This window comes from Ictalurus furcatus, chromosome 17 (genome assembly GCF_023375685.1).
Source record: "Ictalurus furcatus strain D&B chromosome 17, Billie_1.0, whole genome shotgun sequence".
In the NCBI taxonomy this organism is placed as follows: Eukaryota; Metazoa; Chordata; class Actinopteri; order Siluriformes; family Ictaluridae; genus Ictalurus; species Ictalurus furcatus.
Genome location: NC_071271.1, coordinates 24,717,480 through 24,730,661, shown reverse-complemented (window position 1 = coordinate 24,730,661; position 13,182 = coordinate 24,717,480). Strand labels below are relative to the sequence as shown.

Below are 13,182 nucleotides of genomic sequence, written 5' to 3'. Positions count from 1 at the left end.
GGATATACGATGGTATAACCAAAAAGCGGTTTGACCGCCCCTTCACCAGTTAGGCTGATCCTTTGTGAGTTCACTGGAGAGCAATAAAGCATGGAAAACACTTCACCATGGCCCACCTATGAAGTGAATAATTAGTGATAAGTAGCCCAGGTATGCGTGGGTCGACCCCACATGAGGTCACACTCAGGGTGGTTTACATGTTCGGGCCTCTCCGAAATGCCTTTTCGCTCCGCGAACACCCGGCACAGGTGGGGGTCACCGTTTTAGTCCTGCTCACAAGTTAGACATCTCAGGGGAAAGATACAGACACTCATCACACAGCGAGTGCTAAACATATTCTTTAGAGTCCTGCTGTGTGCTAATCCTCTTGATCCTATCATGCCTAATCCACACGAGTAGTGCAGATGTGATCCTCTCTATTAAAGGAGGAAGCTTACCATTAAAGCAGGCTTTAAAACAACTTGACAGGTTTCAGAATTTTTTTTTTTTTTTTAATCCAACTGAAAGCCTCGTTATCTAAAACTGTTTACAGATTTTTCAGCCCTTGATCTTACAGACCTCCTTTTAAATCAAAAGACTGGGCCATTATTATGAACCTGAAGTTGTAGCTCGCATAGGCTGGATATTAATTTTATTTATTTATATATCACCTTAGGTTTTCTTTTTTTTTTTTTTAAATTAGTCTTACTTGGTTAAATTTAAGCCTGTGCAGAAAAAAAAAATTAAAAATAAAAATATGAATGTATAAAAACACTCAACCAACTCGTTGTTCTCGTGCCGGGTTTACTGTTGCATGCACCTCGTGCCAAATTCAGCAAATACACAAGTCTTTTTGTGATAGTCAGGAAGTAAATACAGGCATATGCATAAAGAGAAGCACAAAGAAACTGGCAAAAGGATTCACAAAAAAAGTCCTCTACTGAAAATGCCTTCCAAAACAGCTAAGCTAAATGCTAATTTCACTGCATATACAAACACATCCATTAGCTTTATATCCAATCCCTGCTTCTGCTAGATGATCTGAGTGAGCCTTACTGTTGGTGGGAGGACAGAATATGCTCACCACCTCTCACTATGGAGCCCTGAAAGCTCGGAAACAAAAAAGAAAACATAACAGAGACATGGTTTATGTTCCTGCACAACCATAGCAAGAGGTAGGCTACTCCTAAACTTAAATGCCATCACCAATGTATTCAAAAAAGCCACTCATAGAAGCACCACATTACCCTTAATCTAAAAGTGGTAGGCTTTTAAGGTTTTCAAGCATGCTAGACATGGACAAAAAGCACAGTGTGACTCTACCAGGGGAAAAGTATAAAGAGTTCAGTGAAGACTGGCATGAAAACATTTAAAGTGCATGGTTTTTACTTTAGCAAAGAAAAATAAGTAAAAATCTTTAAATTGACATTCTTCGTCTGATGCATCTCAAGCTATGAAATTCCATTTGTACACTTTTACTGCCAAACATACCACAGCAGGAAAAAAAAACAAAAAAAAACATATTTGTTGTCCAACATTGTTTCTTGAGTTCTGCACTGGAGCTACAAAAGTTTTACCTTGAGATGTCTCATACCGGAAAAAAATCATCCATAACCATTTCAATCCAAGGAAGCTTCATTATCCAATGAACCCTTAAAGAACCCTTTTCTAATCGTGTACCAAGTACCAACACAAAGAGAATGCTGCGTGTTACATGAAACATCTATTAGCTTCTTATCGGTCCTCATTTAAAGGTTCCTTATCAGAAAGGGTTCCAAGTAAAACCATTTTAGGAGACCAAGAACCCTTATGTATCCACCAACTCCTAAAAGAACCCTTCAAGAACCATTTTAGGAGTCTAAGATCCCTCAATTTTCCAATGAACCCTTAAAAAAAAAAAAAAAAAAAACACCCACAAGAACCCCTTTTTTAAAGAAAAACCAAAGTGTTGCATCTACTTTTAAAAACGAAACATCCACTTTTAGAAACTTTTATCAAATTCAGAAACCTTAAGAGTTCTTCGGTTCTCCCTCTTTGGGAAAGTTTAAAGGTTCCCAGTGAGCACGATTTCCCCACTAAGCAGAGTAGATGAGCTAAGTCACGTTTGGTGTCCAACACTGTTTCTTGAGTTCTGCACCAAAAACTAAAAGCTCAAACCTAACAGAAGTCTATCTCAGCCAAAATCTTCCCTGCTTCCAGTTCTTCACACACGGAAGTGGTTTAAAACACAGTATAAAAGGGAGTAAAACCACTTACACAGTGTTGCTAACCACTGGAACATTAAGAAGGCTAAAAACCAGGGTAAGAATCGCTTCCTTATATTATCTCTGTGCAGTACGATGCTGCTCTCCCCCTAGTCCCCACCTCCCAAAATTTGAGGTTAAAACTCTACTAGAATTATATTTAGTATAATATAGTATGAAATGTAATTCCATTTAGAACTTTTTTTAAATTTATTTTAATGATCCATTTGGTCAGATCAGATGAGAGGGTGTAAATAAATAAATAAATAAATCAATCAATCAATCAATATCTATGACATTCTGTGAAAACAATCCCCTTCCGGACTTAACGTCTCTAGCCCTGTATTGTCGCTAGTATCAGGTCTGGTGTGCTGCCTTCATCTAAATAATGTACATAAATGCACGGATGTGCTTCAGAGGCCTGGCTGGGTTGTGTTTAGCGAACATGAATCACTGATGTACAGTCATTTTTTAAAATTATTTTCTTATTTTATCAGCTGTGCTAGAGTCATTTTTCACATATTTGGTTCTGTCCACTGCGATACTTTGCTGGGTCAGAATCCAGACTCTAGTCCAGCAGGTGATCACCACTGTCCTAGGGTCCCTAGGCTTTTATCAAGGGATCGCTTTCTTCTAGCAACGCTTCTATTTACACGTTAACTTTGACATAGCAACTGGGATCATTGTGCACAATCCTTCACCCTCAACCTCAGCCAACATGATTAAACACCATTAGAGAAAACTCTTACCGTTGTCTTCAATGGAGAAATGGAAGGTGTCACTGGTAGCGTTGTCTCCATTCCGAAGAACATAGCATATGTGCATGTCATCGATGTCAGCTAGAGGAGAGATGAGCAAATACATGAGTGTGTGCATGTACCTGCCCTATGTAAAATGCCCTATGTTCAGTCGGAAGAACTGCTCTTAATATACTCATTACGCTAATTACAAACTCTAGCACTCCAGCACAAGCGAAGATTTGCATGATCTAATTCATTTCACCAGGAAAAAGAGCCCCAAAAACGGAGTAAAAGTGAGCTTAGAGTTTGAATTTTATATGAAAGTTTATCATCAACTTATTTGCATTTCAAATGGAATAATGTACAGTATGGAAACAGCACTTTGCTCCTAGGGAATAAGGAGCATGGCACCGTTTCATACCCGGCGTCAATGAGTACATTTTAAACCTCACTCGGGTAAGTCTTTGGATGTCTTTTGTCATGTAAATACATTTCAATATGCAAACAACAACAACCGAAAAACATAATGCATGTAGCTTAGCCTGGGTTTTGCATCGAGGCGTGACGTGAGTTTCACGATAGGATTTCAATTTATCGTATAGAAAATACGAGACTCTAAAACTCTTGACATATTCATTGCTTTCAGAATGACAGGGTTCATAAAGAACAGCAGGGCTCCAGCTGGTCCACAAGCCTTTATCATTATTATTTTTTTTTTTTACCTTTTTATGAGGTGAAAGTTTGAAGCTTGGGCATTTTTTTTTTTTGAAGAAGAAGAAGAAAAAAAAGTGTTGCATTTACAGCTCGGGTCATCTTTAATATTTGATGGCGAAACAGTTTCTCTAAAGGAGAAAGATTATAAAAATGTAAGCCTAGCATTTTCTAATACCCACAAGGGAGCAGCCGGTTTATTTATTGTGGCTTCCTACTCAGGGTGAGATGCCCTTAAAGTCTGAAAAGAAAACGCTGAGAAGAAGGAGATCAATTATCTATTGAGGATGTTTTGCTGGCAGAAATTCTTTGTTTGTGTGGAGGCCTGATTGTCATGACTGGGTCTAGGGCTAGAGCTCATTATATCCTCTTAGGGGTCATTTAAGAACAGGATTTAGTTGGAATCATACAGAAATTCACAAAATGTCATTTTAAAACCTCTCCGGAGCAAAAGTGAATGATGTCTATTATCTAATTTCCATTATACTCTTCAGTTAAAAGTATAGTACATCAAGTCATCATTTATTCATTATCAGTGAAACTGGGCATAAGGCACGGTAGCATATTCTTATGCAAATGAACCCATTGCTCTCAGTTGAGCTTTGCCCACACGTACAAAGCCGTATATAAGGAAGGTTTAACGTTTTACACGTGTCGTATCATACACGTATAGTATATACAGATTTCACATGAGATCTCTTAGCAACCTAGTCAATGGAGTAAAACATTTCTATTAAACTTTAACCCCTGCGCAATTATATTTAGATATTCTCTACTTAACCTTGGCGTACTTTAACCTGGCAAGATGCGAAAAAATATCGTATCCTTTTTTTCTATGACGTAATTTACTCACTGTCCACTTTAAAAGGAACACCTGTACACCAGTACACATACAGTTATGCAATCAGCCAATCATGTGGCAGCAGAATGATCATGCAGATACAGGTCAAGAGCTTCAGTTAATGTTCACATTCAACATCAGAACGGTGATCTCTGCGACTTTACCCGGAACATGGTTGTTGGTGCCGGATGGGCTGGTTTGAGTATTTCAGAAACGGCTGAGAATATTGTTCTTGACTGACAGCAGTGGAACCTGATGTGGTCTTCTGCTGTTGTAACCCATCCACATCAAGGTGCGATGTTTTGTGCATGCGGACATGCTCTTCTGCTCACCACGGGTGTAAACAGTGATTATTTGAGTTACTATATACCCTTCTTGGAAGTTCGGAAAAATCCGGCCATTTTCCCCCGACCTGTTTTCAACGAGGTGCTTCCACCCCAAGACTTGTCACTTACACAATGATTTTCAGGGTTTTTTATTTATTTATTTATTTATTTATTTTGCACCATTCTGTGTAAACTTTAGAGAATGTTGTGTGTGAATCAGAACATCCGCAATTTCTGAAATGCTCAAGCCAGTCCGTCTGGCACCAACAACCATGCCACGATTAAAGTCACAGAGATCAGATTTATTTATTTTTTCCCCATTCTGTCTGATGTGAACATTAACTGAAGCGCTTGACCTGTATCTGCATGATTTTATGTATTGTGTTGCTGCCACATGATTGGCTGATTGGATAGCTGCATAAATGAGCAGGTCTACAGGTGTTCCTATTAAAGTGGATCCTAAGTGTCTACACAAAAATTCTTTAACACTGAATGGGGGGGGGGAAATGTACAATTGGAGAGATTAAATATAAAATGTTTGACATCACATCAGCTGCTTCCATTCAGTTTTTGTACTTATAAATAAAACAATAAAAAATTTAAATATATATCACAATATGTAGAATATATCTCAGTAAAGTGTATCGTCACTTAATTTATCACTATATTGATAGTCAGAGCCATAGTGCATTAAGTAATGTAAAATCATTTTACCTTGAGTAAATGTAGTAATGGTGGCATTTCCCTTGCCCAGGTCGATGAGGTAGCCATGTTCTGCGCCTACTGTCAGTCTAAAAGTTACAGCTCCATGGGGACTGTCTCTGTCCTCAGCCTTCAGCACTTTACTGGTAATCACGAAACCGAGGTGACCAGTGAGCATTGTTTTCAAAGTCGTCCCACCCTTGTTGACCACAATCTGTGGAATGCCGTTGTCCACAGAAAGAATTGTGATTTTCATCACCTGGGGTTTGCGAGTCTCAAAAACCGTATCAGGAAAGACATAAAAGTCGGAATGAGTTCCGTCTGTGACGGTGAAGGAAAAGCTGTCCGAAGCAGACTCGGTCCCATCGTGCTTGTAGCTAATCATGTTCTCGTTGAGATCCTGCTTGGTGAAGGATGTGATGGTTCGGGTGTTGTTGAACAGCAGCTTTCCATGAATGGGAACCTGCGTGACGGTGAACTTTAGGAGTCGGTCGAGCGTGTCGCGATCCTCCACAGTCAGCTCAAATGGTGTGATTAGCTTGCTCTTCCCTTCGTTAACGACCAGTCTGTGAATTGTGACCACCGGCTTCTTGTTGTCCACGTCCGTTATGGAAATGCGGAAAGTGCGAAACACTGGGTTGTAACCGTCTGTCACTTCAAACTCAAAGCTGTCCATCTTGACCTCGTCATCAGCGGTGTGGATGTAGTAGATCTTGTTTCCAGCCAGCTGGAGCTGGGTGAAGGAGGTGATGGGCATGCCTGGTGTATCAGTGCACTCCAGGTGACCTCTCACTGGTGCCCGAGTGATGGTGAAGACCAAGTGCTCATCTGGGCTGTTGAGATCACTGGTGCTGAGCAAGTCCGTGGTTAGGGTCACTCTCCCGCCTTCTTTAAGAGAAACACCTTTGCTAATAACATCAGGAAACACCATGTCTATTCCACCGACTGTTACATAGAAGTACCTGTCAATCAAGGGATTGATGCCGTCCGTGACATCAAATTTGATCAGGTCGCGTATTCCTTCCTGTCCATTATGGATGTATATAATCATATTTTCATCGATATCACTTTGTGTGAAATTCATTCCAATGGTTATGTTTTGGAGCGTTCCAAATGGTGTCCTCTTCTGCAGAATTCCCTGGTTGGGACCATATCGGATAACGTAAGTCAGTGTGCGGTCCTTTGTATCCAGATCAGTGGCTTTCAGAACTTTGTTGGTGATTTCTTTGATTTCTCCTATCTCTATTTCAAGGCCATCATTGATAGCCATCCTTGGTGTTTCATCATCCACTGGGATAACCATAATAATAACAGTCTTTTCCACAGTAAATTTGCCATCAGTGAGAAGAACTTTAAAACTGTCCTCGGTGGTTTCTGAATCATCGTGCTCATAAACAATGCTAGACGCCTCTCTTATTTGGTCTAGAGTAAAATTGGTTACAGGAACGGTACCCGTGGTTAACTGATTTATAATGAAACCATGTTTTGGAGGTTTAGTAACGATAAATGTCAGCTCGTCTGTGGGAATATCTGCATCAACACCATTCAATATAGGAGTGTCAATCACAACATTCATGCCTTCCATTACCACAAACTCTCTCATATGGATCTCTGGCTTTTCGTCATTCGATGGGATAATTACGATAGGAAAGAAGTGTCTCTCAGAAAAATTGATGCCATCCGAGCACCTGAACGTGAATCTATCCTCCACTGGCTCCAGTCCTTTATGAATGCTTTGCACATAATAGATATGATTTTGCTTGATGTCTTTGATGGTGAACGCGCTGATAGCAGTTCCCGACCGGGATTTCTCTGATCCCGGAGCAGGGGAGATGTTTTCCAAATAGCCAGATGTAGGCTGAACAATGATGGTGCACAACAGGTCATCATTAGGAGTGTCAATATCAGAAGCGCTTATGTGCGCTATTTGAATGACATTTTTCTCACCTTCAACAACGCTGAACTGGTGGCCGACAAACACCTGAGGAGCCTGGCTATCTATTGGCAGGATAGTTACGTGTACTCGAACGCCCTTGATTTTATTACCACCCACGGTCCACTCGTCAGACATATCTGTCAGGGTCAAATTAAAGAAGTCCTCTTTCGTAGTAAGGCCGATCTCTCCGCTCGTGTGTGCATACACGACTAATCCATTGATGATGTCGGCTTGGGTAAATCTCTTGGCTGGTACGCCGTTGACCAGTATTTCACCAACGACTGGTGGATCCTCTACTATAAAGGTCAATCTTAGGTCATCAGTGTCTTCATCTCGTCCCTGAATGACATTAGCTGTGATTTCAGTAGCTCCGTTCTCCAAGACGTCGATATAGGAGCCGATGGTACCTTCTGGAAGGCTTATGGTTGGAGTTTCATCATCGATGAGCTTCACGTTTATCTTAACGGTAATAGTGACAACATGGACTCCGTCGCTCACGTCAAGTTGAAAGGAATCATTGGTTGACTCGTCTCCGTTGTGAGAGTAAGAGATCCTGCCTTGAGAAATATCATCCAGATTGAACGAGTCCCCTTTGGTCAGGTCAGTGAATGTGTACTGTATCTGGCCACGTAGAGGAGGTTGAGTGAGCGTAAAGGAGATCTTTGTGTTGTCCGTGTCTGGGTCTGTGGTGTCAAGCTCGGTGCGTGTGATGACATGTATGCCTCGCTCTAACACGCTGAACCCTGTGTTGGTAATCTGGGGTGGTTTGTTGTCAACAGGCTGCAGGAAAATAGTGAAGGCTCCATCGACACTGTTTCCTGCTGTGTCCTCAACCGTGTAATGGAACTGCACTACATGTGGAGTTATACCCAGCTCCAGATCTGGCGGCTTGTATGCTATTTTATGGTGATTTATCTGTGCTTGAGTGAACTCTGTAACCTCTGTGCTTGGGCTTTCTGCCAGAACAATGGCTCCCAGAATAACAGGGCTGTTCTCATCCGTGTCTCTCGGAGGCTGAGTGATGGTATATTTCAGATCCCTGTCCTCGGAGTCTAAATCGGTGTAACGTAAGAATTTCTTGCGGAAGAAAGTGAGCTGGTATTCATGTACAGTCAGCTGCAGGGTAGTGTCGGGGTGAAGCTCAGGCGGGATGTCATCTATGGGGAGAATTCTGATAATGAAGGCGTTCTGTCCTGACCGGTTTGGCGGATCGTTGTCGTCCTGAACTCGGAAAACGAACTGATCCATAATGGTTTTAGTGTTATGCGGTCCAATGTGTCTGTAAAACAGCTTTCCATCAGTAATGTCTTGCTGGAGCCACTCTGTCACTACTTTCTCATACATCTCATCTTCAGAATTGAACCTCCACGTGGATGGGTCTTCTGGAGCGTCCGATTGACGAAGCAGCACCTCTCCTATACTTGAGAACGGCGCCTCCAGAATAAATTTAATAGTTGAATCCTCAGAGTCGATATCAGCTGCGCTGAGCATTAAAGGTGAAATGGGCATCATCTGGTTTTTGAACATCAACAAACCAGTGTTGGCATTGATAATCGGTGGCTCGTCGTCAGTCGGCACTACGGTTATAGGGAAAAGAAATTCCACTTCGTGTTTGCCATCTGTCATCCGGAAAATTATATTGTCACTATAGGTATCGCTGCCGTCATGCTGGTATACGACAGATCCGTGATCCAGATCTGCCACGGTGAAGAATTTACTCCTGGAGCCAATCACAGTCAGCTCACCATGCCTTAATCCGTCAATCACTGTCACTTTGACATCGTGTAAATTGTCCTCATCGCTAATCTGCAGGTTTTGTGAACTAGACAGTGACCTGGTCTGACCCTCATAGAGAAGCTGCCCTGTGTTTCGAGTCACAACAGGAGCCAGAGTGTTCATGGGCTTAACGACGATCATAAAAGCAAACGGATCTGAGACGGCGCCCTCTGTATCTACAACCACAAACTCGATTTGGAAAATTCTCTCGGCATCCGAGTCCTCAGACGGAGGCCTGTACGCTATTTTAAGATCTGTCAGGTCTCCCTGATAGAAGGATGTAATGGGCAAATTCCTATCATCTGTACTGACAATATAGCCTTCCTCGAACGACAGAGGAGAGGTAATGTTAAAGATCAAGTCGTCAGGTGGAGATTCAACATCCTCAGCGGCGAGCATGTCAGGGGTTATGGCGCTCATCACGAACTGGTCAACTTCCATCATCATCATGGAGATGAAACTAGGTTTAGGTGGCGTGTTTTCCTCTCCTTCTTTAATGCGCACCATCATTTGGAAAAACTCCTGTTTGATGACATTGCTCTCCTTGTCTTGTAGCTCTACATACATAGGGATGTAATCTCTGTTCGGAGAGCGCTGAGTGAAGGTATGTCGATAGCGAATGTTCAGTCTGAGAAATTCATCACAGTCAAACATTTTCCCTAATTTACCTTCATCGACAAGCTTTCCATACCTGGGCAAAACACCTGTTCCGGCAAGAGAAGTCACTTTGCACTGGTACATGTTTCGATCATAAGTGAACTCTAGGATCTTGTTATCGATCACGTTACTCGTTCCCAGAAGCTTTTCAACAGTCAGAGGCATGTTTTTGATGAGGATCTCGAGCTGAGTGAAGATCACTTCAACCTCCATCATGAATGGGATGATCACAGTGTCGGTCTGTGTGTCATACCTTAACTGCAGTCTGACTCTGTCTTTAGCTGGACTCCGAGATCCGAAGTGTGAGTATTTCACATCACTGGGTCCAAACTCGCATGGGAACTTTTTAGGGCTCAGCTGACCCGGTTTCTGTGACAAAGGGTCGTTGTCCAGGACTGTGATGGTGCACTTGTCTCCGGGTCGGACCTGCAGCACTAGATCATTGATCGGGTCGATGAACACGGATCTGCCGAAGGGAACCCGGATTCCGTTGTTGGCCACCAGTATGGCGTCTTCTGAGAGCTCGGACCTGTGGCCGTAGGTCAGTCCCAGGCTGTCAAACCCGCGCGCGCAGGAAACCCCAGGCAAAGTCAGTAGTGATGCAGAAATAATAAAAAGCCATACAGTGGTCTTGGGTATGCTCTGAGCCATTGTGCAGTCCGAGACACAGTGGCTGATGGATATATATAGATATCTATATAAATATATATACAGAAAATCCACAAGAAAAAATCCACGCACGCACGCACGCACGCACGCGCGCGCGCACAACGGGGAGGTATAAAAAATTAAAATAAAATAAAATAAAAGTTAAAGTAAATCGGCGTGGTGATGGAAAGAGCGCTCCCACGCATCCGCGTTAAAGCGCACCATTCTCACCCAGCGCCGCCTGCACTCCCGGATAAACTTCACGCCGAGAGAAGTGGAGTGACCGAACCACGCCTTCCTCTCATCCTATTGGCTGACTTTACGGCGGAATGCGCTAGCCGACTTGTGATTGGACGCGAGGACCGCCGGTGAGATGGAGAGGGCGGGACACAAACACAGAGCCGAGCTCTGAAGGAATGTGAAGTTTTTCCAGGGGGAAAGCCGGGAAAAACAACACGTTTTATTAATGGCATTTTAATTAACTGTTTCATTTAAATTCGTGTTACTTATTTATACTATAACAACAACAACAACAACAACACTACCAATAATATTACTACTAGCCTACTAGTACTACTACTACTACTACTACTACTACTACGACTACTAATAATAATAATAATGAGGTAACCCATGTAACTGTTATAAAGTTTTTACAAATAATAAAATTAATAAATTATGTCAACAAAAATACATTCCTGATCAGAATAAAAATATTAAATCTATTAAAAAATATTCATATTTCATAAACATCGTTAGTCTAATTTATGTATGTATTAAATAACTCTATTTAATGTTGTTATTTATTTGTTTATATATATATATATATATATATATATATGTTTATTTATTATTATTCTTATTCCTTATTTTTTTCTTAGTATTACATGTATATTACTTATTATAAATATACTGTATTTATTGCTATTTATTTGTTTGTTTATATATATATATATATATATATATATGTGTGTGTGTGTGTGTGTGTGTGTGTGTATAAAATTTATTATAAATATGTTATATTTATTATTATTTATTTTTTTGTTTGTTAACATATATATTTTACATGCAAAATATAAAAAATTTTATATATATATATATATATATATATATATATATATATATATATATATATATACAATTTTTGATTTATTTATTTAACATTTATTTTAAAAAAACAATATTGACTCACTGCTCATTGCTCCAGCTCCCTCTAGTGGTAGATCTTCAAACACTCCGAGGGCAATCAAATATTTAAGCTGTTATTCTGCTCAGAAGTCACCGCACGCGTATTGTTATGAATTCCTAACAGCACATATCAATAATTGCTGAGTGTATAATCGGCTTTGCATCTCACAGCATATCTATTTTTCAGAAATGATCAGAAAAGTCTGAGTGAGTGAGTGAGTGAGTGATAGCTCAAGGTTACTGAAAATATCCCTTCACCTGTCTGAAACTTTGATTTGCTTCATGCAATTATCATCTGACTGAGCATTATGCATTGTCATCATCAATAGTCTCTGCAGTTCACCATGTTGTACTGTATTCACAGTCTAAGACATTCCAATACCTTTGCTCAAATATTTCGGGAGTCTATACAGCGCTCTGCATGTGTGATGGGCTTTTATTGACTGGTAAGCCATGCAAAAAGTGATTTCATGAATAAATCATGCACCCTTTGTTAGATCTAAGCCTGTTTATTATGGGGAAATCCTATTTATATATTTGCTATGCAAGCACTGTGCTTTATGTGTGATAAAATGCATATAATGCCTGCCGTCACATGTAATGAAGTGTGACAGTGATCTGATATGTAGTTTTATAATGTCCTGAAAGTGTGAGATACTGCTCGTAATTCAAATATTCTTAGATTTTCGGTATTTCTCACGGTGTATTTTGCGTACCATACTAAACTATGAAGAATAATACACAGAAATGGCACTGAGAGTAAGCAAAACTTAGATTCTGGAAAAGACAAATGGCACACCATTAGGATAATTGTTGGGGGAGTGTTGGGGGGGGGCGTAACTTTGAGGAAAGCCTTAACAAAGAGGGTTTCCTATTAGACATGATCACTAGGAACATGATGAATGACAGGGTAATGGAACGTGTTCAGATGCAAAGTTACTGTTACCATCCCAGATTTGACAGCACATTATTTCTGTTTTTTTTTTTTTATATATATATAAGTGTTTTTTAATTCTTATTTACCAACGATTACTTTTAAAAAAGTATATTAAAGAATAGCACATCATATTTTTTTTAATCTGTTCTCTTACATTATAGCAGCTATAAACAGTTGTTCCCTCACGTTCTCTTGAAGTTAATAAGATCAGAAAAGTGTAGCATGTTACCCGGAAACTAAAAAATACAACGTGCTATGTTCCAAAGACTTTCCTGTGGTGGAAAACCTAAAGTCCAGGCTTTCCCTCTGATTGTTATGAAACATTGTTACTGGAGACTCCTTTCATAAATGTCAATAAAGGTCTCCTTAGAGAAAACTTCACCACATCGACAAATATCATTTTTTTTTCATTGTCAGGTACAGTAACAACACGTTTTAATGCGCCATTTAACGCGTTCACGTGAATGACTAGTTGCTATAGAAACGATAACGTATTAA

The 13,182-nt window shown here is 40.4% G+C and overlaps 1 protein-coding gene across 1 annotated transcript in view; it reads right to left on the bottom strand.

Annotated features, from left to right (window-relative positions):
* The window catches only part of frem2b (FRAS1 related extracellular matrix 2b), a 103,151-nt gene extending 92,247 nt beyond the window's left edge, over window positions 1–10,904 (bottom strand). Inside the window, exons 1-2 of the mRNA XM_053647422.1 lie at window positions 5,555–10,904; window positions 2,972–3,061 (exon numbers count right to left, since the gene is read on the bottom strand). Of these exons, the coding sequence (XP_053503397.1) occupies window positions 2,972–3,061; window positions 5,555–10,562 (5,098 nt within the window). The 5' untranslated portion in view covers window positions 10,563–10,904. The remainder of the gene's footprint in view (window positions 1–2,971; window positions 3,062–5,554) is intronic.
* Window positions 10,905–13,182: the final 2,278 nt, after the last annotated feature.